The sequence below is a fragment of the Pristiophorus japonicus genome, chromosome 3 (genome assembly GCF_044704955.1).
Source record: "Pristiophorus japonicus isolate sPriJap1 chromosome 3, sPriJap1.hap1, whole genome shotgun sequence".
Taxonomy (NCBI): Eukaryota; Metazoa; Chordata; class Chondrichthyes; family Pristiophoridae; genus Pristiophorus; species Pristiophorus japonicus.
Genome location: NC_091979.1, coordinates 18,421,482 through 18,445,432, shown reverse-complemented (window position 1 = coordinate 18,445,432; position 23,951 = coordinate 18,421,482). Strand labels below are relative to the sequence as shown.

The window sequence follows — 23,951 nt, the reverse complement described above, 5'->3', positions numbered from 1 at the left end:
CACCTCACCGAAAGGCACTGCTCAGTGTCGAGCTTACGGCTCGCATCCCACCGTAGGCAACTAGGCCCATACAGAAGAGCCTGGTCTCCAGTCATCTCAGATCCCCTTGCCACTGGACCAAGACCTAGCTCTGCTAAGCCCGTGTGGTAGCTGGTGTGCAACGACCACACCACACTAAAAGAACTCACGCACAGGCATCTTCCACCCTTCAGTATGAAGTTCGGGACCTGGAACCTCATGGATAATGATGATGAGCTGTACCTCACCTCCATCCGACCCGCCTTGGTTCCATATCCCTTGATGCCCTTACCCGACAAAAATCTGCGAACCTCAGTTTTGACATTTTTCATTGACGCTCAGCCTGAACAGGTCTTTGCGGGGAGAGCGTTCCAGAATTCCACTAGCCTTTGTGTCTGGTGATCCAATAAGTTTCTCTCCAACGTTTGCCGCCCAATCCCCAGGTTCCAGATAACTTTGAAACACGAGGTAAGGAGGGAGAATTAGCAACAGAGGCTTGGTCAGCGACAATGGGCCAGACTTTCGGCTTCCTTGTCGCCGATTTTCTCAGCGGTACAGCTGGTTTTCGGCCCAGCGAGAGTTTCCACGTAAGGTTTTGTTTTGGTATGGCCCACTTCTGAAGTCGCCCGCCGGGGCCAAACCGCCCACGGGCCACGCCGAGAACAACTGCCAGGGCGTAAGTTTGGGCTCAACCGCCGCCGTTCAGATTGCTGAGAGACCTGCCCTATATAAGCTGTTTAAACAGGGCAGTAAGGGGAGGACACTGCAAGGAAAGGTAAGTTAATAAGAACATAAGAAATAGGAGCAGGAGTAGGCCATATGGCCCCTCGAACCTGCTCTGCCATTTAATACAATCATGGCTGATACGATCATAGACTCAGCTCCACTTCCCCGCCCGCTCTCCATAACCCCTTATCCCCTTATCGGTTAAGAAACTATCTATTTCAGTCTTAAATTTATTCAATGTCCCAGCTTCCACAGCTCTCTGAGACAGGGATTTCCACAGATTTACAACCCTCTGAGAGAAGAAATTCCTCCTCATCTCTGTTTTAAATGGGCGGCCCCTTATTGTAAGATTATGCCCCCTAGTTCTAGTCTCCCCCATCAGTGGAAACATCCTCTCTGCATCCACCTTGTCAAGCCCCCTCATAATCTTATACGTTTCGATAAGATCACCTTCATTATTTAAAAAAACAGCGATTAGGGTTAAAACTGTCTTGGGAATGCTTTGTAGGTTTTTACTAAAAATGTTTTTAATGATAATTTAAAAAAAAAAGTTTTTCCCCCTCCCTAGGCCCAACCGCAGCCTCGGACCAAATTTTACTACTTACCGTCCATTCTGGTAACGACCGCCCATGTTACTAACTTTCTACTTACCCACTGAGAAAACCGCCTACAACGAGTGTGCAACACCCATTTTACATAAGAATTAGGAACAGGAGTAGGCCATCTAGCCCCTCGAGCCTGCTCCGTCATTCAACAAGATCATGGCTGATCTGGCCGTGGACTCAGCTCCACTTACCCGCCCGCTCCCCGTAACCCTTAATTCCCTTATTGGTTAAAAATCTATCTATCTATGACTTGAAAACATTCAATGAGCTAGCCTCAACTGCTTCCTTGGGCAGAGAATTCCACAGATTCACAACCCTCTGGGAGAAGAAATTCCTTCTCAACTCGGTTTTAAATTGGCTCCCCCGTATTTTGAGGCTGTGCCTCCCAGTTCTAGTCTCCCCTACCAGTGGAAACAACCTCTCTGCCTCTATCTTGTCTATCCCTTTCATGATTTTAAATGTTTCGATAAGATCACCCCTCATCCTTCTGAACTCCAACGAGTAAAGACCCAGTCTACTCAATCTATCATCATAAGGTAACCCCCTCATCTCCGGAATCAGCCTAGTGAATCGTCTCTGTACCCCCCTCCAAAGCTAGTATATCCTTCCTTAAGTAAGGTGACCAAAACTTCACGCAGCACTCTAGGTGCGGCCTCACCAATACCCTGTACAGTTGCAGCAGGACCTCCCTGCTTTTGTACTCCATCCCTCTCGCAATGAAGGCCAACATTCCATTCGCCTTCCTGATTACCTGCTGCACCTGCAAACTAACTTTTTGGGATTCATGCACAAGGACCCCCAGGTCCCTCTGCACCGCAGCATGTTGTAATTTCTCCCCATTCAAATAATATTCCCTTTTACTGTTTTTTTTCCCAAGGTGGATGACCTCACACTTTCCGACATTGTATTCCATCTGCCAAACCTTAGCCCATTCGCTTAACCCATCCAAATCTCTTTGCAGCCTCCTCTACACAACCCGCTTTCCCACTAATCTTTGTGTCATCTGCAAATTTTGTTACGCTACACTGTGTCCCCTCTTCCAGGTCATCTATGTATATTGTAAACAGTTGTGGTCCCAGCACCGATCCCTGTGGCACACCACTAACGACCGATTTCCAACCCGAAAAGGACCCATTTATCCCGACTCTCTGCTTTCTGTTAGCCAGTCAATTCTCGATCCATGCTAATACATTTCCACTGACCCCACGTACCTTTATCTTCTGCAGTAACTTTTTGTGTGGCACCTTATCGAATGCCTTTTGAAAATCTAAATACACCACATCCATCGGTACACCTCTATCCACCATGCTCGTTATATCCTCAAAGAATTCCAATTTCTCGCCGGGTGATTAGATTGACTTACTTTACACTTAAAAATGGAAATTCACGCCAGCTTTTCTCGGCGAACGTTACCGATGCTTCTCAGCGGGAAATCGGGCGTTGAGAGACTTTAGGGAAAGTCTGGCCCCATGTACTTTACTTGGTTGTTTCCTGATGTAGTTAATTGGACTATAAAGATTATCAACAAGAGCAGACATTGTCGACAAGTTTCAACACCGCCTCCAGTGCGCAAATGCAGCCTTCGGCCGCCTGAGGAAAAGAATGTTTGAAGACCAAGCCCTCAAATCTGCCACCAAGCTCAGGGTCTACAGGGCTGTAGTAATACCCGCCCTCCTGTATGGCTCAGATACGTGGACCATGTACAGTAGACACCTCAAGTCGCTGGAGAAATACCACCAATGATGCCTCCGCAAGATCCTACAAATCCCCTGGGAGGACAGACGTACCAACATTAGCGTCCTCGACCAGGCCAACATCCCCAGCATCGAAGCACTGACCACTGCTCCGCTGGGCAGGCCACATTATCCACATGCCAGACACAAGACTCCCAAAGCAAGCGCTCTACTCAGAACTCCTTCACGGCAAAAGGTGGGCAGAGAAAACCTTATAAGGACACCCTCAAAGCCTCCCTGAAAAAATGTAACATCCCCATTGACATCTGGGAGTCCCTGGCCAAAGACCGCCCTAAGTGGAGGAAGTGCATCCGGGAGGGCGCTGAGCACCTCAAGTCTCATCGCCGAGAGCATGCAGAAATCAAGCGCAGGCAGCGGAAGGAGCGTGCGGCAAACCAGCCCCACCCACCCTTTCCCTCAACAACTATCTGGCCCTCCTGTGACAGGACTGTGGTTCTCATATTGGACTGTTCAGCCACCTAAGGACTCATTTTAAGAGTGGAGCAAGTCTTCCTCGATTCCGAGGGACTGCCTATGATGATGATGATGATGATAAAGTGCATCGTAGGGATGCCTCTAACTTTAATGAACATTAGAATAAGCAGAGGCTACTCGGTTGTATCACCCGGGTTAATGTTAAATTTTATTTGTGCCTGATCCCAATCAACTACACACTGAAGGGCCAAAGGTCAGGCGACTTTGTAAGGCTGCTCGGGAGATATGCACTCTCATCTCTCGCTCTTTGTTCTCTCTCTCTCTCTCTTTGTCTCTCACACTCAGCCCTATCTGTAACACAAGCCAAGCAGGAGCCTGACTCTGGCGTACAATGTCTGACTCCGGTGAGAAGTGAGGACGCTGGCTTGGGACGATAGCCATGGAGGAGGCCCAGTGCTCAGAGCAAGGCCCGACAAGGAGGCCCGAGATCGCCAGATACCCCTTTCACCGGCGGCCTCCCTGGATCCTCAGTACCTTGTTTGCCGTACAGGTAAGGCGAGAGCCAACTTCAACAGAGCAAAGCCTTGCTGCCCTTCCCATCACTCCGCCATTGGTGGGCGGACCTTCAGCTGCCCGAGCTCTGGAATTAGCGTCCGTGCGTTCCGTTCCTAAACCCGCAAGCTCTGCCACCCAGAAGGACAAGGGGCAGTGGGCGCCTGGGGACACCACCACCTCCACGTTTCCCCCTCCAAGTCACACACCATCCTGACTTGGGAAATATATCGGCTGTTCCTTCATCGCTGGGTCAAAATACTGGAACTCCCTCCCTTAACAGCCCTGTGGGAGCACCTTCACCACACGGGACTGCAGCGGTTCAAGAATGCAGCTCACCACTACCTTCTTGAGAGACGGTTAGGGATGGGCAATAAATGCCGGCCTTGCCAGCAACACCCACATCCCTTCAACGAATTTTTAAGAAATTCCTTCCCTGAACCTCCACCTCGAGTGGCTCCCACGAAATTGCGCGGGAGATATCGGAGGCACTAAACTGGCAGCGCCCCGCTCCCGCAGGTAGCGCCGATGATGATGGTGGCACCGCCGTGCGCAGCCCCGTGGAGGAAATTGGCCAGCGGCCCGTGAGTGATGTCGGCGCCAGCCTTGCGTGTCGCGAGCCGAGTGGGGGGGGGGGAGGGGGGGTGATTAAATGGGAGTTGCGCTGCGGCAATTTTATTTTCCTGGCCGGCTTTCCGGTCTGGCCTTCCGCGGTGTATTTCGCGGGGTCCGTGCCACGGTGGTGCGGGCCCGGCTCTCTGCTTGTCTGCCGGGCTGGCGGCCACGGCAACCCCGGTGGCTTAGCGGAGGCCCCTCGCCCGACTGTGGAGCTGGCAGTGTGCCCTCTGCCCTCTCCTGTAACGGACGGGGAGAGCACTGTGCTCACGCTGGTGTGTAGCATTGAAAATTTCGCGCACTTACCGCTCCCCCCGACATCGCGCTCCACTTCCCCTCGGGGTGGGGGGGCGGGGGCAGTAAACCCAATTTGGCGGCAGGGACAGGAAGTCACGCCTCGTCTCGGTTACCTCCCCCCTCCCCCCCCCCCCCAAATGGGGCGCCAATGAATTTCGACCATGCTACATCAATGAAGTTGTTGTTGTTGATGGCAAGACTGCGATTGGGCCTTTCACTTTCTTTGTGCCCTGTGTATTTTTCCAAGCTGTTCTGCTGGGCGGGCCTGTAATAATTCATCCAGTGTTACTGAATGACATTTTACTTAATGCTTGGGTAGAGTTTGTCCACGTGGTATTCTCGGAATGCCTCGTGCAGGCAACTGTATAGATTTTATGATTTAAAAAAAAAAACATTTGTGCTCGAGGGTACAGGCGCGTTTATTGCCCAGCGCTAGTTTGTGGGATCTTGCTGTGCGCAGATTGACGACCACCTTTCCCACATTACAGCAGTGATTGCTCTTCGAAATTGGCTGTGAAGCCATTTGGGGGCCAGCCCAAGGTGGTAAAAGGTGCTGTATAAATGCACGAGGCCCCTCCAGAGGGCTATTAAGAGTCAACTACTTTGCTGGAGTCACATAAATGGTTCATTCCCGGGTTGGCAACCAGTGACTAGTGGGGTGCCGCGGGGCTCAGTGCTGGGACCCGCAACTATTTACAATCTACATTAACGACTCGGAAGAAGGGACCGAGTGTAACGTAGCCAAGTTCGCCGACGATACAAAGATGGGAGGAAAAGCAATGTGTGAGGAGGACACAAAAAAATCTGCAAAAGGACGTAGACAGGCTAAGTGAGTGGGCAAAAAATTTGGCAGATGGAGTATAATATTGGAACGTGCGAGGTCATGAATCAGGTGAATTCATAATGGGGAACAAGGAAATGGCAGACCAATTCAACAACTACTTTGGAGTATAATGTAGGAAAGTGGCAGAAAAAAAATCAAAGAGCAAGTTATTATTTAAATGGAGAAAGATTGCAAAGTCAGTTAATAAGAACATAAGAACACAAGAAATAGGAGCAGGAGTAGGCCATACGGCCCCTTGAGCCTGCTCCGCCATTCAATACGATCATGTCTGATCTGATCATGGACTCGGGTCCACTTCCCTGCCCGCTCCCCTTGTTGCCTCTAGATTTGGGTAAGGATGGGCAGGTTTCCGTCCCTGAAGGGCATTAGTGAACCAGTTGGGTTTTTACGTCAATACATCAGCTTCCGATAGTCATTTTTACCGATACCAGATTTTTATTTCCAGATTTTTAAAAATGGCATTCAAGTTCCCAAACTGCCATGTTGGGATTTGAACTTGCTCGGGATTACTAGTCCAGTAACATAATCGCTACAACTAACATACCGCTGCTGGATTAAGGTGGCAATATAGGGGATATGACCACCACTGACATTCTCACGGGAGCTGGGAATTAGCCTAACAAGGGGAGAATTCCACTTTCGTAGAGCCTGGGGAATGTTCAGTGCAGGGTGGGGTGGTGGGGTGGTGGGGTTGGGGGGGTGGGAGGGTGGTGGGGTTGGGGGGGTGGTGGGGTGGAGTGGGGGGGGTGGTGTGGGGGGGTGGTGGTGGGGTGGGGGGGTGGTGGTGGGGTGGTGGGGTTGGGGTGGTGGGGTGGGGGGGGGGCGGAGAACCCTAACATCAGGTCCTCAACTTCACAACGTCGCCCTGGGAATTTTTACTGGGATTCCCGAAATTTAGGTCACGGGGGGCCTGGGGCCGGGAGCCCGGTGCGAGGCCCCAGGCCCCCCGCGTAACCATGGCAACAAAGGGGAGTGCAGGAGCCCGCATCTCGGTAGGCCCATCACGCAGCCGAGTGCGGGGGATGCATTGGGCTCTGTTGCCATAACTGCAGCCCAAAGCTTAAGGGCGCGATCGCTACAACTAATGGTCGTGCCCCCGATTGTCAGGCAGAGGGTCAGGTTGGCACCTGAAGAACAGGCCACTTGGCTAGGACTGCCAACGCCGTGCCCGAGCAATGCCCAGCGCCTTTGGGAGAGGAGCGGAGAGAAATGAGAATAGGAAAACAAAAATTACAATCTCCTTGCTTCCTCCACAAAAGACTTAAAACTAAAAACAAAAAATACGCAAACCCAATAAGACATTCTGCCAGTCATTAACAGGATCCCAGTCTCCGAAAGGGACCTTTTGACCTTTAATCATCACCTTCGGTTTTCCATTATCGAAGCAATGTTCAAAAAAAACAGCCGTCGACTAGCAGGAGTCATGTGACTGCACGTGCCTTTACATCACTGCCGTCTGTTAACCTTTCACCTGGATCATGGTGGTGCCTCAAATTGAACATTGTTGAGCTGAGTGGAATATTATGTCAATAATGTGAAGAATGTCATGTGTCAGGAGGTGAGTTTAAGGAGGTAAAGTAACTTCTTGTCTCCTGTTAATGTTTACGAGCTACTTGATTGAATCACTGTCCTGTGATTAACTCACGGCTGAGTTCCATCTATACAATTCCTGGAGCACCAATTAACAGCTTAGTAATGATGTCGCAATAAAGAATAAGGGCCACTTTTCCTGACCCATAACCCCCCGAGGGAACACCCGTTCCTTGAGGGGGTTAATCAGAAGTGACAAGAATAACAACTTTCAATTTAAAATTCTCATCCTTGATTTCTAATCCCTCCTTGGCCTCAGCCCCTCCCTATCTCTGTAACCTCCTCTGTGGTGTCCCTGCACCTCTACTACAAACTCACACGAGGCATAGATATATCAGACACGGTCACTTTGTGACCTTCACCTTTGTTGCCAGGACCAAGGAGTGCTGACCCTGGGTGGGACCTCCCCTTTTATAGCTGGAAACCCAGGTGAGGAGTGTCTCCTGTAAGTTCACCCCCTGTGGTCAGGGTGTGCATTTCTAAGGTACATGAGTTACAGTTACATGACTATGTCATTGCAACATGGTTAAATACATGACATCACCTCCCCCATTAAGTCTTTTTGTTTCAGAGGTTAAGTCTCTCAGGTGGTCGGCGCTCTCTCGTGGAGCGCCGCAGTTGTGGCTCTGGTGTCTGAGCCTTGGCACGCGTCTCTGTCACTTGAGGTGATTCCGGTCTGTCCGGGCTGGCTGCAGGGACTGTGCATGCTGAGGACTGTCTTTGTTGCTCGTCCACTGGCAGTGGTGTGGGTGACATCTCATGTTCTTCTTCAGGTTCCTCCGTGTCTATGCTGAACCTTGTCTTTACTTGGTCCAAGTGTTTGCGGCATATCTGCCCATTGTTTAGTTGGACCACCATGACTCTATTTCCTTCTTTGCCAATTATAGTGCCCTCAAGCCACTTGGGTCCCAAAGCATGGTTAAGAACAAATACCGGGTCATCTATTTCTATACACCTCCTCCTTGAGTTTCGATCACGGAGCTCGGTTTGGGACTGGCGCTTGCCCTCAACAATGTCTGCCAGGGCTGGGTGAATGAGGGACAGCCGCGTCTTGAGCGTGCGTTTCATGAGGAGTTCCGCTGGCGGGACTTCCGTGAGCGAGTGCGGGCAGGACCTGTAGGCCAGCAGGAGGCGTGATCGGCGGTATTGAAGGGAGGGTCCTTGGATGCATAGCCTGCCCTGTTTTATGACTTGGACCGCCCGTTCCGCCTGGCCATTGGAAGCCGGCTTGAACGGCGCTGTCCGGACGTGTTTGATACCATTGCCCGACATAAACTCCTGGAATTCGTGGCTGGTGAAACACGGGCCATTGTCGCTGACCAGGATGTCTGGCAAGCCATGGGTCACGAAAACCGTACGCAGACTCTCCACAGTGATGGATGTCATGCACGAGTTCAATATGATGCAATCGATCCACTTCGAGTATTCATCGACAACAATCAGGAACATTTTCCCCATGAATGGGCCCGCATAGTCTACGTGAATACGTGACCATGGCCTGGTGGGCCAGGGCCACGGGCTGAGTGGAGCCTCCCTGGGGGCATTGCCCAGCTGGGCACACGTCGTGCACCTGCGAACACAGTGTTCCAGGTCTGAGTCAATCCCCGGCCACCATACATGTGACCGGGCAATGGCCTTCATTAACACAATGCCAGGGTGCTCACTGTGGAGTTCCCTGATGAACGCTTCCCTTCCTTTCTGGGGCATGACTATCTGGTTGCCCCATAGCAGGCAGTCGGCTTGGATGGAGAGTTCATCCATCCGTCTCTGAAACGGTCTGACTTCCTCGGGGCACGCCCTGTGTGCGGGCGCCCAATCCCCAGTCAGAACATATTTCTTTATCACGGATAGGAGGGTGTCCCTGTTGGTCCAGAGTTTGATCTGGCGGGCTGTGATGGGGGAGCCCGCAGTGTCAAAAGCCTCAACGGCCATGACCATCTCGGCGCTCTGCTCCGACGCCCCCTCGGTGGTGGCCAGTGGGAGCCTGCTGAGCGCGTCGGCGCAATTTTTGGTGCCTGGCCGGTGCCGTATGGTGTAGTCATACGCAGCCAGCGTGAGGGCCCAGCGCTGTATGCGAGCTGACGTATTGGCGTTGACAGCCTTGCTGTCGGACAACAATTATATTAACGGCTTGTGGTCCGTCTCTAGCTCGAACTGTCTACCAAAAAGGTACTGGTGCATCTTTTTCACACCGTAAACACACGCGAGTGCCTCCTTCTTGACCATGCCGTATCCACGCTCTGCCTGGGAGAGCGACCTGGAGGCGTAAGCCACCGGTTGGAGTCGGCCGTCATCGTTATCCTGCTGCAACACACACCCAACCCCGTAGGATGACGCATTGCACGTTAAGACCAGTTTTTTACAGGGGTCATACAAAGTCAACAGTTTGTTGGAACACAGCAGGACCCTCGCCTTATTGAAAGCCCGTTCTTGACAGTCCCCCCCAAAACCATTCACAACCTTTACGCAGGAGCATGTGTAACGGCTCCAACAATGTGTTTAAGTTCGGCAGAAAGTTCCCAAAATAGTTCAAAAGTCCCAGGAATGATCACAACTCCGACGTGTTGCCGGGCCTGGGCGCCCGGCGGATCGCCTCCGTTTTTGATTCAGTGGGCCGGATCCCATCTGCGGCAACCCTCCTGCCCAAAAACTCGACCTCTGGGGCCAAAAACACACGCTTGGCCTTTTTCAATCGCAAGCCTACCCGATCCAATCGGCGTAGCACCTCCTCCAGGTTGTGGAGGTGTTCTTCGGTATCTCGACCCGTTATGAGAATGTTGTCTAGGAATACGATCGTTCCAGGAATGGATTTGAGCAAGCTTTCCATGTTTCTCTGAAAGATGGCTGCTGTCGAACGAATGCCAAACGGACACCTGTTGTAGACAAATAATCCCTTGTGCGTCGTGATGGTGGTCAGAAGCTTGGATTCTTCAGCTAGTTCCTTAGTCATGTAGGCCGAAGTGAGGTCCAGCTTCGTGATCAGCTTGCCACCTGCCAGCTGGCAAAAAGGTCCTCCGCTCTTGGAAGCGGGTATTGGTCTTGCAGCGATACTTGGCTGATGGTGGCTTTGTAGTCGCCACAAATCCTGACCGAGCTATCTGCTTTGAGGACGGGAATGATGGGACTTGCCCAGTCGCTGAATTCAACGGCCGAAATTATGCCCTCTCTCAGCAGCCTGTCCAGTTCACATTCAATTTTCTCACGCATCACATACGGCACCGCTCTGGCTTTGTGGTGCACTGGTCTGGCGTCCGGAGTGATGCATATCACTACTTTAGTGCCCTTGAACGTACCGACACCAGGTTGAAACAGTGCCCCGAATTTTTGCAGGACCTGTGAGCATGAACTTCGCTCCACGGATGAAATGGCGTGCACATCCCCCCATTTCCAATTCATCTCAGCTAGCCAACTCCTCCCCAAGAGCGCGGGACCATTTCCCGGGACGATCCAGAGTGGCAGCCGGTTCTGTGATCCATTATGTGTAACCACCAAGTTTGCACTGCCCAGCACTGGGATGATCTCTTTGGTGTACATCTGTAGCTGCGTGTCAATGCGTTCCAGTTTGGGCCTGCTAGCCCTGTGTGGCCATAGTCTCTGAAATTGTTGGGCGCTCATGAGTGACTGGCTAGCTCCCGTATCCAGCTCCATGTGCACCGGGATGCCATTCAGTAAGACTTTCATCATCATGGGTGGCGTTTTAGTGTATGAGCTGTGGACGTCAGCCACATGAACTCTCTGAACTTCAGCATGTATGGCTTTATCCCAGGCCTCATCCTGCATTGCAGACCCCTCATCTGGTTCCTCTGTCTCGCAGATTAGCCTCGCTACTGCCTTTTTGCACATCTTGGCCAAGTGTCCATTAACATTACAAACCCTACAGGTATATTGCTGGAACCTGCAGCTTTTCGCAGTGTGTCTACCCCCACACCTCCAGCATGAGCTGAGATTGAGATTGTTGTTAACAAAAGGACTATTACCAGGCACTCCTCTCTGATTGCCCATTTGGCTGTTTCTAAGCACTCTGATGGTGGGTGTTAATGGTCCCATCGCGGGAAGCATTGTTCCTCGAGATGACGTGAATTGCCGATCCCCTTTCCATTGTCCCTGTTGCGGGCCCACCCTCGAGCCTGTTGCTGCCTGGGCGGTTTCGAAATGCCCTTGCCTGCCTGCGGGGTCCCAAGCCGCGTTCACCATGTTAACTCCCTGGTCCATCGCCACGTTGGAACCAGGGCTGCGCACGTAAATTAGCTTGGTCTCCTCTTCCCCTGCCATAAAGATCTGAGCTATCAACGCCACCCCTTCTAAAGTCAAGTCCTTAGTCTTTATGAGCTTCCTGAAAATGCCGGCATGATTAATGACCTCGATGAAAAAGTCCCTTAACATTTCCCTCCTGCAGGCATCGGAGAACTTACAGAGACTGGCCAAGCGCCGCAGTTCCCCCACAAAGTCCGAGACGTTTTGACCCTCCCGACGCCGGTGAGAGTAGAACCGGTGCCGGGCCATGTGTATGCTACTCGCTGGCTTGAGATGCTCACTGATCAGCTGGCTGAGCTCTTCGAAGGACTTGTCCACCGGCTTTTGGGGTGCGAGCAGGTCTTTCATCAGCGCATATGTCTGTGGTCCGCAGCTGGTCAGTAGATGCGCCCTCCGCTTGTCAGCCGCTGCCTCTTCCAGCCAGTCCTTTGTGACAAAGCTCTGCTGGAGTCTTTCCACAAAGTCGTCCCAGTCCTCACCCACACAGTAGCATTCCTCTGTGCCACCGGTAGCCATCCTCGTGGTTCAGTGATTCCCGATTCTCGTCGCCAGATGTAGTGTCTCTGCACCTTACTACAAACTCACACGAAGGCATAGATATATCAGACACGGTCACTCTGTGACCTTCACCTTTATTGCCAGGACCAAAGAGTGCTGACCCTGGGTGGGACCTCCCCTTTTATACCTGGAAACCCAGGTGAGGAGTGTCTCCCGCAAGTTGACCCCCTGTGGTCAGGGTGTGCATTTCTAGGTACAGGTACAGTGTACATGAGTTACAGTTACATGACTATGTCATTGCAAGATGGTTAAATACATGACATCCTCCAGCCCCACAACTCTCTCAGATCTCTGCACCCCTCCAATTCTTGTCCCTCGCGATTTTAATCACTCCACCATGCCTTCAGGAAGTCCGTCCATAAACCTCTCCGCCTCTCATATAATCAGAGAATGGTTACAGCACAGAAGGAGGCCATTCGGCCCGTCGAACTCGTGCTGGCTTTCTGCAAAGAGCACCTCAGCTAGTCCCACTCCCCTCACCTCCCTCCCCTCCCGCCCCCCCCAGCCCCCATGCCCGCCCTGTCCCCGGAGCCCTGCAAATTCTTTTCCTTCAGGTACTTATCTAACTCCGTTTTGAAAGCCCCCACCATCCTCTTAGGCAGTGCATTCCACTCGCTGCGCGACACAGTTTTTCCACATTTTGCGTTGCTTCTCCTGTCAATCGCCTTAAATCTGTGTCCTCTGGTTCTCGACCCTTCCGCCAATGGGAACAGCTTCTCTCTATCTACCCTGTCCAGACCCCTCATGATTTTGAACACCTCGATCAAATCTCCTCTCAAACTTCTCTGCTCCAAGGAGAGCAAGCCCAGCTTCTCCAGTCTATCCACGTCACTGAAGTCCCTCATCCCTGGAACTATTCTTGTAAATATTCCCACATTGCAACAGTGACTACACTCCAAAAGTACTTCATTGGCTGTAAAGCGTTTTGAGACGTCCGGTGATCTTAAAGACACTATATAAATGAAAGTCTTTCTTTTGAAGAAAATCTTTTCTGCACCCTCTCTAAGGCCCTCACATTCTTCCTAAAGTGCGTTAGTGCGTCTATCCTCCCAGGGAATATCTTGCGTAAATATTTCTCCAGCGATTTGAGGTGTCTACTGTATATGGTCCACGTCTCAGAGCCATACAGGAGGATGGGTATTACTACAGCCCTGTAGACCATAAGCAACGTCAGTGTTCTTGATCAGGCCAACATCCCCAGCATCGAAGCACTGACCACACTCGACTGGGCGGGCCACATTGTTCGCATGCCCGACATAAGACTCCCAAAGCAAGCGCTCTACTCGGAACTCTTACACGGCAAGTGAGCCCCAGGTGGGCAGAGAAAACGTTTCAAGGACACCCTCAAAGCCTCCCTGATAAAGTGCAACATCCCCACCGACACCTGGGAGTCCCTGGCCCAAGACCGCCCTAAGTGGAGGAAGAGCATCTGGGAGGGCGCTGAGCACCTCGAGTCTCGTCGCCGAGAGCGTGCAGAAACCAAGTGTAGACAGCGGAAGGAGCGTGCGGCAAACCAGACTCCCCACCCACCCATTCCTCCAACCACCGTCTGTCCCACCTGTGACAGAGACTGTGATTCCCGTATTGGACTGTTCAGTCACCTGAGAACTCACTTTTAGAGTGGAAGCAAGTCTTCCTCGATTCCGAGGGACTGTCGATGATGAAAGTGCGTTGCCCAGAATTGGACACAATACTCCAGATGAGGCCAAATATAAAAGTTCATCATAACTTCCTTGCTTTTGTACTCTATGGGGGAGAAATTCAGCTTTGCCCAGTTTGGGTGGGAACAGTCGGGAAGCATGCGAACTAACGGCAGGCGCTGAAGTCTCTACGCTCTCCGAAAATTTGGGTTACCGCCCACGGAAGGAAGGGGAACGCTAAATCAAGCGCTCCAGTTCCTTCTTGGAGCGCTAACGGGTCGGACGCCTCAGCAGCGATCCGCACCGGGTTGTGCTGCACTGCCGCGTCTGGGGGGGCCTGTCCCTCACTTAGAGGGAAAGGACCCACTCTGCCGACTCTGCAAAGTAAAGAGGGACTAACCTGGACCACGGGGGAGCAGGGGTGCTGCGTGATCAGCCCAGCACTCGAGCAGAGAGCCAGGCTGAGCCATCGCGGCCACGGCTCGGCGAAGAAACCGGGTCAGCACCGCGAACAACGAGAAGGTAGCTTTTCATTTTTTCACTCGGCCACCCCCGCCTTTAATCATCTCCCCGGTCGCGGCCCACCGCCCGATCTGTGCCTCCTGCAGCCGCCGGTGTTTTCGCCTGGCGTTGCTGCAGGGGGCCGAAAGTGAATTTCGGGGCTGGGCGATGCGCGCGGTGATAACGTCACGATCGCCGGGCGCCGAAGATCGGGGAGAAACGCCCGTAGCGCTGCCGGTGAATGAGGACACTGACGTTGGTGCGTCTATCCTGCCAATGGATTGGCAGGATCTTGCGGAGGCAGCATTGGTGGTACTTCTCCAGTGTTTTGAGGTGTCTGCTGTACATAGGCCATGTGTCTGAGCCATATAGGAGGGTGGGTATCACTACTGCTCTGTAGACCATGAGCTTGGTGCCGGGTTTGAGGTCCTGCTTTTCAAACACTCTCTTCCCCAGGCGACCGAAGGCTGCACTGGCACACTGAAGGTGGTGTTGGACCTCATCGTCGATGTCTGCCCTTGTTGACAGTAGGCTCCCGAGGTATGGAGAATGGTTCACGTAGTCCAAGGCCTCGTCGTGGATTTTGATAATCGGTGGGGCAGTGCTGTGTGGTGGGGGCAGGTTGATGAGAGGACTTTTGTCTTACCGATGTTTAGCATAAGGCCCATGCTCTCGTACGCCTCGGTGAAGGTGTTGACGATGGCTTGGAGTTCGGCCTCCGAGTGTGCGCAGACGCAGGCATCGTCTGCCTACTGTACTTGGATGACGGAGAATGGGATGACCTTGGATCTAGCCTGGAGGCGGAGGGGGTTGAACTGATTCCCGTTTGTCCTGTAATTTAGCTCCACTCCAGCGGGGAGTTTGCCGAGGGTGAGATGGAGCATTGCAGCAAGGAAGATTGGTGCCCGGTCTGTAACTCATTTTTTGCCCCTTGGCGACATCATCCGGAAACGCAGCATCAGTTTCCACATGTACGCTGATGACACCCAGCTCTACCTCACTACCACTTCTCTCGACCCCTCCAGAGTGTCAGAGTGATTGTCCGACATCCAATTCTGGATGAGCAGAAATTTTCTCCAATTGAATATTGGGAAGACTGAAGCCATTGTTTTCGGTCCCCGCCACAAACTCCGTTCCCGAGCCACTGACTCCATCCCTCTCTCCAACCTCTGTCTGAGGCCGAAGCAGACTTTTCGCAACCTTGGTGTCATATTTGACCCTGAAATGAGCTTTCGACCAGATATCCTCAGCACAACTATTTCCACCTCTGTAACATCGCCCGTCTCCGCCCTTGCCTCAGCTCAAATGCTGTTGAAGCCCCCATCCGTGCCTTTGTTACCTCTAGACTTGACTATTCCAACGCACTCCTGGCTGGCCTCCCACATACCCTATGCAAACTAGAGGTGATCCAAAACTCAGATGCCCATGTCCTAACTCGCACCAGTCCCTCTCACCCATCCCCCCTGTGCTCGCCTCGATTTCAAAACTCTCATCCTTATTTTCAAATCCCTCCATGGCCTTGCCCCTCCCTATCTCTGTAATCTCCTTCAACCCCCACAACCTTCCGAGATGTCTCTGCTCCTCTAATTCTGCCCTCCTGAACATCCCTGATTGTAATCGCTCAACCAATGGTGGCCGTGCCTTCTGTTGCCTGGGCCCCAAGCTCTGGAACTCCCTCCCTAAACCTCTCCATCTCTCTACCTCTCTTTCCTCTTTCAAGACGCTCCTTAAAGCCTCCCTCTTTGACCAAGGGTCACCTGCATTAACTTCTACTTATGCGGCTCGGTGTCAAATTCTTGGAGCATAATCCTCCTGTGAAGCAACTTGGGACGTTTCACTACGTTAAAGGCGCTATATAAATACAAGTTGTTAGTGGGGGTGCCAACGGGACATATAAATGAGTAAAATTTAGAGTCCAAAGCTTCTATTTATGAAGCCCAGAATTCCGTATGCTTTTTAATCGCTTTCTCTCTATCTGCCCTGTCCAAACCCCTCATGATTTTGAACACCTCGATCAAATCTCCTCTCAACCTTCTCTGCTGTAAGGAGAACAACCCCAGCTTCTCCAGTCTATCCACGTAACTGAAGTCCCTCATCCCTGGAACCATTCTCATAAACCGTTTCCGCTCCCTCTCTAAGGCCTTCACATCCTAAAGTGCGGTGCCCCAGAATTGGACACAATTCTCCAGTTGAGGCCGAACCAGTGTTTTATACAGGTTCACCATAACTTCCTTGCTTTTGTGCTCTGTGCCTCTATTTATGAAGCCCAGGATCCCGCATGCTTTTTAACCGCTTTCTCAACCTGCCCTGCCACCTTCAACGATTTGTGCACATACACCCCCAGGTCTCTCTGTTCATGCACCCCCCTTTCGGATTCTACCCTTTAGTTTACATTGCCTCTCCTCGGTCTTCTCTACCTCTCTCCTCCAAGCTTTGGGTCAGCTGCCCTAATTTCTCCTCCTGTGGCTCGGTGCCAAGTTTTTTTTTTTTTTACAGCGCTCCTGTGAAGTGCCTTGGGACATTTTACAACATTAAAAGGCGCCATATTTCAAAACATGCTTCAAAACACAGGCGACATGGCTGTCTTAGTAACGACTTGACACTCCAGCCTCAACTAACAATTTGCACAGGGCCCAGCGGCAGCACATTGGGCTGGGACACAGGTCCATATCTGGAGTTCACCACACTCTGAGCTCCTGACCCTGAGCAGGGGACGAGTTCGAGGTACTGTTGGGTGAATGCTTCTCTTAGAATAGGTTCCTTGCGCTTGCAGACAAGATTCTGACGGGGGATTGACCGGGTAGATGCTGAGAGGTTGTTTCCCCCTGGCTGGAGAGTCTTGAACCAGGGGGCACAGTCTCGGGATAAGGGGACGGCCATTTAAGACAGAGGTGAGGAGAAATTTCTTCCCTCAGAGGGTTATTAATCTTTGGAACTCTCTGCCCCAGAGAGTTGTGGAGGCTGAGTCTCTGAATAGATTCAAGGCTGAGATCAATGGATTTTTGGAGTCTGGAGGAATCAAGGGATCGGGCGGGAAAGTGGAGTTGAGGTCGATGATCAGCCATGATCTTATTGAATGGCGGAGCAGGCTCGAGGGGCCGTAAGGCCTACTCCTGCTCCTATTTCTTATGTCATCATCATCATAGGCAGTCCCTCAACATCGAGGAAGACTTGCTGCCACTCTTTTTTAAAAAAAAAATAAAAAAAAAAAAAAGTCCTTAGGTGACTGAACAGTCCGATACAGAATGACAGTCTCTGTCACAAGTGCGACAGACAGTGGTTGAAGGAAAGGGTGGGTGGGACTGGTTTGCCGCGTGCTCCTTCCGCTGCCTGCGTTTGTTTTCTGCACGCTCTCGGCGATGAGACTCAAGGTGCTCAGCGCCCTCCCAGATGCTCTTCCTCCACTTAGGGCGGTCTTGGGCCAGAGAATCCCAGGTGTCAGTGGGGATATTGCACTTTATCAAGGAAGCTTTGAGGGTATCCTTGAAATGTTTCCTCTGCCCACCTGGGGCTCACTTGCCGTGTCGGAGTTCCGAGTAGAGCGCTTGCTTTGGAAGTCTCGTGTCGGGGTCATGCGGACAATGTGGCCCTGCCCAGCGGAGCTGGTCGATGTGTGGTCAGTGCTTCGATGCTGGGGATGTTGGCCTGGTCGAGGACGCTAACGTTGGTGCGTCTGTCCTCCCAGGGGATTTGTAGGATCTTGCGGAGACAGCGTCGGTGGTATTTCTCCAGCGACTTGAGGTGTCTACTGCACATGGTCCACGTCTCTGAGCCATACAGGAGGGCGGGCATCACTACGGCCCTGTAGACCATGAGCTTGGTGCCAGATTTGCGTAATTTGCTGGTCATTCTGTGACAGTAATGGCCTTTGCTTTCTCTCCCCTCAGCATGTGTTGGTGCAGGCAGCCCTCCTCCAGACCGTTCATCGCCTCCTCATCGATGCCCTCCCGTCAACCCAGCACACAAGCCAGCATGGCTACCAGCTCATGGCCACCAGCCTCTTCTCCTCCGGCATCGCCACCATGCTACAGACCACCCTGGGAAGCAGGTAATCAGGTCTCCAAACGTTCGCTGCTCCCATTCGGGGAATCCCATCAGCATAATGGGCGAGGTGTTTACAATGATAAAAGGAGTTGATAGGGTGGGTAAAAGAAAGACTTGCATTTATATAGCGCCTTTCACAACCGCCGGACGTCCCAAAGCGCTTTACAGCCAATGAAGTAATTTTGGAGTGTAGTCACTGTTGTAATGTGGGAAACGCGGCAGCCAACTTGCGCACAGCAAGCTCCCACACACAGCAACGTGATAATGAGCAGATAATCTGTTTTTGTTATGTTGATTGAGGGATAAATATTAGCTCCAGGACACCGGGGATAACTCCCCTGCTCCTCTTCTTCGAAATAGTGCCATGCGATCTTTTACATCCACCTGAGAGGGCAGATGGGGCCTCGGTTTAACGTCTCATCTGAAAGACGACACCTCCAACAGTGCAGCACTCCCTCAGCACTACACTGGAGTGTCAGCCTAGATTTACGTGCTCAAGTTCCTGGAGTGGGACTCGAACCACAACAACGTTTATTTATATAGAACTTTAACGTAATAAAACATCCCAAGGCGTTTGACAGGAGTGTTATAAGACAAAACAAATACATTTAACACCGAGCCACAAAAGCTTGGTCAAAGAGGTAGGCTTTACCGAGCGTCTTAAAGGAAGAAAGAGAGGTAGAGAAACGGAGAGGTTTAGGGAGAGAGTTCCAGAGCTTGGGGCCTAGGCAGCTGAAGGTACGGCCACCAATGGTTGAGTAATTAACATGAAAATAAGAAGCAGGAGTAGGCCACCTGGCCCCTCGAGCCTGCTCCGCCATTTAATAAGATCACGGCTGATCTGATCATGGACTCAGCTCCACTCCCCTGCCCGCTCCCCATAAGCGTTTATTCCCTTGTCATTCAAAAATCTGTCTATCTCCACCTTAAATATATTCAATGACCCAGCCTCCACAGTTCTCTGGGGCAGAGAATTCCATAGATTTACAACCCTCTGAGAGAAGAAATTTCTCCACATCTCAGTTTTAAATGGGCGGCCCTTATTCTGAGACTATGTCCCCTAGTTTTAGTTTCCCCCACGAGAGGAAACATCCTCTCTGCATCCACCTTGTCGAGCCCCCTGATTATCTTATATGTTTCGATAAGATCACCTCTCATTCTTCTGAAATCCAATGTGTATAGGCTCAACCTACTCAAGCTATCTTTACATAGAAACATACAAAATAGGTGCAGGTGCAGGCCATTCAATAAGATCATGGCTGATCATGCAATTTCAGTACCCCACTCCTGCCTTCTCTCCATACTCCCTGATCCATTTAGCTGTAAGGGCCATATCTAACTCCCTTTTGAATATATCCAACGAACTAGCCTCAACAACTTTCTGTGGTAGAGAATTCCACAGGTTCACCACTCTTTGGGTGAAAACTTTTCTCCTCATCTCGGTTCTAAATGGCTTAACCTTTATCCTTAGACTGTGACCCCTGGTTCTGGACTTTGCCAACATCGGGAACATTCTTCCTGCATCTAACCTGTTCAATCCCGTCAGAATTTTATATGCTTCTATGAGATCGCCTCTCATTCTTCTAAATTCCAGTGAATATAAGCCTAGCCGATCCAGTCTTTCTTCATATGTCATTCCTGCCATCCTGGAAATCAGTCTGGTGAACCTTCGCTGCACTCCCTCAATAGCAAGAATGTCCTTCCTCAGATTAGGAGACCAAAACTGTGCACAATACTCCAGGTGTTGTCTCACCAAGTCCCTGTACAACTGTAGCAAGACCTCCCTGCTCCTATGAAGGCCAGCATGCCATTTGCTTTCTTAACTGCCTGCTGTACCTGCATCCCTACTTTCAATGATTGATGTACCATGACACCCAGGATTCGTTGCACCTCCCCTTTTACTAAGTGTCACCATTCAGATAATATTCTGCCTTCCTGTTTTTGCCACCAAAGTGGATAACCTCACATTTATCCACATTATACTGCATCTGCCATGCATTTGCTCACTCACCTAACCTGTCCAAGTCACCCTGCAGCCTCTTAGCATCCTCCTCACAGCTCACACTGCCACCCGGCTTAGTGTCATCTGCAAACTTGGCGATATTACATTCAATTCCTTCGTCTAAATCTTTAATATATATTGTAAATAGCTGGGTACCGCACTAGTCACTGCCTGCCATTCCGAAAAGGACCCGTTTAGTCTCACTCTTTGCTTCCTGTCTGCCAACCAATTCTCTATCCACGTCAATACATTATCCCCAATACCATGTGCCTTAATTTTGCACACTAATCTCTTGTGTGGGACCTTGTCAAAAGCCTTTTGAAAGTCCAAATACACCACATCCACTGCTTCTCCCTTATTCACTCTTCTAGTTACATCCTCAAAAAATTCTAGAAGATTTGTCAAGCATGATTTCCCTTTCATAAATCCATGTTGACTTGGACCGATCCTGTCACTGTTTTCCAAATGCGTTGCTATTACATCTTTAACAATTGATTCTAGCATTTTCCCCACTACCGATGTCAGGCTAACCGGTCTATAATTCCCTGTGTTCTCTCTCCCTCCTTTTTTAAAAAGTCAACCCCTTCATCTCAACCTAGTGAATCTTCTCTGAACTGCCTCCATTGCAAGTACATCCTTAAATACGGAGACCAAAGTGTACGCAGTACTTTCGGTGTGGCCTCACCAATCCCTTGATATAGCAGGACTTCTCTGCTGTTATATTCCATCCCCCTTGCAATAAAAGTCAACAATCCATTTGCTTTCCTGATTACTTGCTGTACCTGTATACTAACTTTTTGTGTTTCATGCACAAGGACCCCAGATCCCTCTGTACTGCAACACCCGAGGATGTAAGCCATCAGGTCCAGGGGACTTGTCCGCCTTTAGTCCCATTATTTTACCGAGTACTACTTCTCTAGTGATAGTGATTAAATCCTCCCTCCCTATAGCCTCTTGCTAATCCACTATTAGGATGTTTTTAATGTCTTCTAACCGTGAAGACCGACACAAAATATTTGTTCAACATCTCTGCCATTTCCCTGTTCCCCATTATTAATTCCCCAGTCTCATTCTCTAAGGGACTAACATTTACTTTAGCCTCTCTTTTCCTTTTGATGTACCTGTGGAAACTCTTACTATCTGTTTTTATATTTCGTGCTAGTTTACTACCATAATCTATCTTTCCCCTCTTTATATTTTGTTTAGTCGTTCTTTGCTGGCTTGTAAAAGTTTCCCAATCCTCTGGCCTCCCACTAGTCTTGGCCATATTGTATACACTTGTTTTCAATTTGATACCATCCCTTATTTCCTTAGTTAGCCACGGATGGTTATCCCTTCTCTTAGTCGTTCCTTCTCATTGGAATATCTTTTTGTTGAGAGTTATGAAATATCTCCTTAAATGTCTGCCACTGCTCAACAACTATCCCACACTTTAATCTATTTTGCCAGTCCACTTTAGCCAACTCTGCCTTCATACCTTTGTAGTCTCCTTTATTTAAGCTTAGAACACTGGTTTGAGAACCAACTTTCTCACCCACCAACTGAATTTGAAATTCAACCATGTTATGGTCACTCATTCCTAGAGGATCCTTTGCTATGAGATCATTTATTAATCCTGTCTCATTATACAGTACGAGATCTAAGATAGCCCGCTCCTTGGTTGGTTCCACAGCAAACTGTTCAAGGATAATATCCCGGATACACTCTATGAACTCTTCCTCAAGGCTACCCTGGCCAATTTGCTTTGTCCAATCGATATGAAGGTTAAAATCGCCCATGATTATTGCTGTTCCTTTATTTACAAGCCTCCATTATTTCTTGATTCATGCTCAGTCCAACAGTGTAGCTACTGTTCGGGGCCTATAGACTACACTCACCAGCGACTTTTCCCCCTTATTATTCCTTATCTCCACCCAAACTGTTTCAACATCTTGATCCTCTGAGCCAATATCGTTTCTCACGAACGCACTGATCCCATCCTTTATTAATAGTGCTACCCCACCTCCTTTTCCTTTGTCTGTTCTTCCTTTGTCTGTCAAATACCCGAGTATTTAGTTTCCAGTCCTGGTCACCTTGCAACCACGTCTCTGTAATGGTTATCAGATCATACCCATTTGTAACTATTTGTGGCGTCAACTCATCTATTTTGTTACGAATGCTGCGTGCATTCAGATAAAGAACTTTTAAATGTGTTTTTTTACAATTTTTTCCTGCTTTGACCCCACTTTCTGATTCACCTTTATGTTCATACAATCTGTCCCTTCCTGGTACGCTCTGTTTTTCATTGCCCCCAGTGCTATCCTGCTCTATTGCCTTCTCCTTATTCTTTGACTTTTTAAATTTCCGCTCACCTGAACCCTCCCCACCCCTGCTCTACAGCCCTAGTTATTTGATTACCCAGGACCCTGGTCCCAGCACGGTCTAAGTGGAGCCCGTCCCAACGGAACAGCTCCCTCTTACCCCAGTACTGGTGCCAGTGTCCCAGGAACCAAAACACATTTCTCCCACACCAGTCTTTGAGCCACGAGTTTAACTCTCTGATCTTATTTACCCTATGCAAATTTGCTCATGGCTCAGGGTAGTAATCCAGAGATTTTTACCTTTGTGGTTTTGCTTTTTAATTTGGCCCCAAGCTGCTCATAATCCCTCAGGAGAACCTCTTTGTTTGTCCTACCTATGTCGTTGGTACGCACATGGACCATTACAACTGGATCTTCCCCTTCCCACTCCAAGTTCCTCTCCATCCCAGAGGAGATGTCCTTAACTTTGGTACTGGGCAGGCAACACAGCCTTTGGGACTCACGCTCTCGGCTGCAGAGAACTGTATTTATCCCCCTAATTGTTATATAGGTAATCTTGTATATACTCTGTACAGCCACCAGAGGGCTCATCCCCTGGAGTCCCAAGGGATCCCATAATCCCGTGGGAACACAGGTATTTAAGGAGGCCTCACAGGTTGGAGAGGGACTCTGGAGACATGCAATAAAAGAATAAGGTCACACTTTACTTTGAGCTCACAGTATTCAGTTTGACTCTGTCTTCATACGTAACAACTGGCGACGAGATACAGATTGCGAACCCAACGATGCAGAGAACAGTGGGTATCCTGGAGAAATTCTCGGAGGGAAATGATTGGGAAACCTTCGTGGAGCGACTCAACCAATACTTCATGGCCAACGAGCTGGATGGAGAAGAGAACGTTGCCAAACGAAGGGCGATTCTCCTCACCGTCTGTGGGGCATCAACGTATGGCCTCATGAAAAAATCTGCGAAACCCACGGGGAAACCGTATGATGATTTGTGCAGACTGGTCCAGGAGCATTTGAACCCGAAGGAAAGCATTCTGATGGCGAGGTACCGGTTCTACACCTACAAAAGGTCTGAAGGCAAGGAAGTGGTGAGTTATGTCGCCGAGCTAAGACGCCTTGCAGGACATTGCAAATTTGAAGGACATTTGGAGCACATGCTCAAAGACTTTTTTGTACTTGGCATTGGCCACGAAACTATGCTTCACAATATTTTGACAGTAGAGACCCC

At 50.3% G+C, this 23,951-nt stretch overlaps 1 protein-coding gene across 1 annotated transcript in view; it reads left to right on the top strand.

Moving 5' to 3' along the window:
* Positions 1–3,956: 3,956 nt before the first annotated feature.
* slc23a3 (solute carrier family 23 member 3) overlaps positions 3,957–23,951 on the top strand; it is a 165,366-nt gene continuing 145,371 nt past the window's right edge. Inside the window, exons 1-2 of the mRNA XM_070873499.1 lie at positions 3,957–4,067; positions 18,256–18,416. Coding sequence (XP_070729600.1) covers positions 3,957–4,067; positions 18,256–18,416 — 272 coding nt within the window. The remainder of the gene's footprint in view (positions 4,068–18,255; positions 18,417–23,951) is intronic.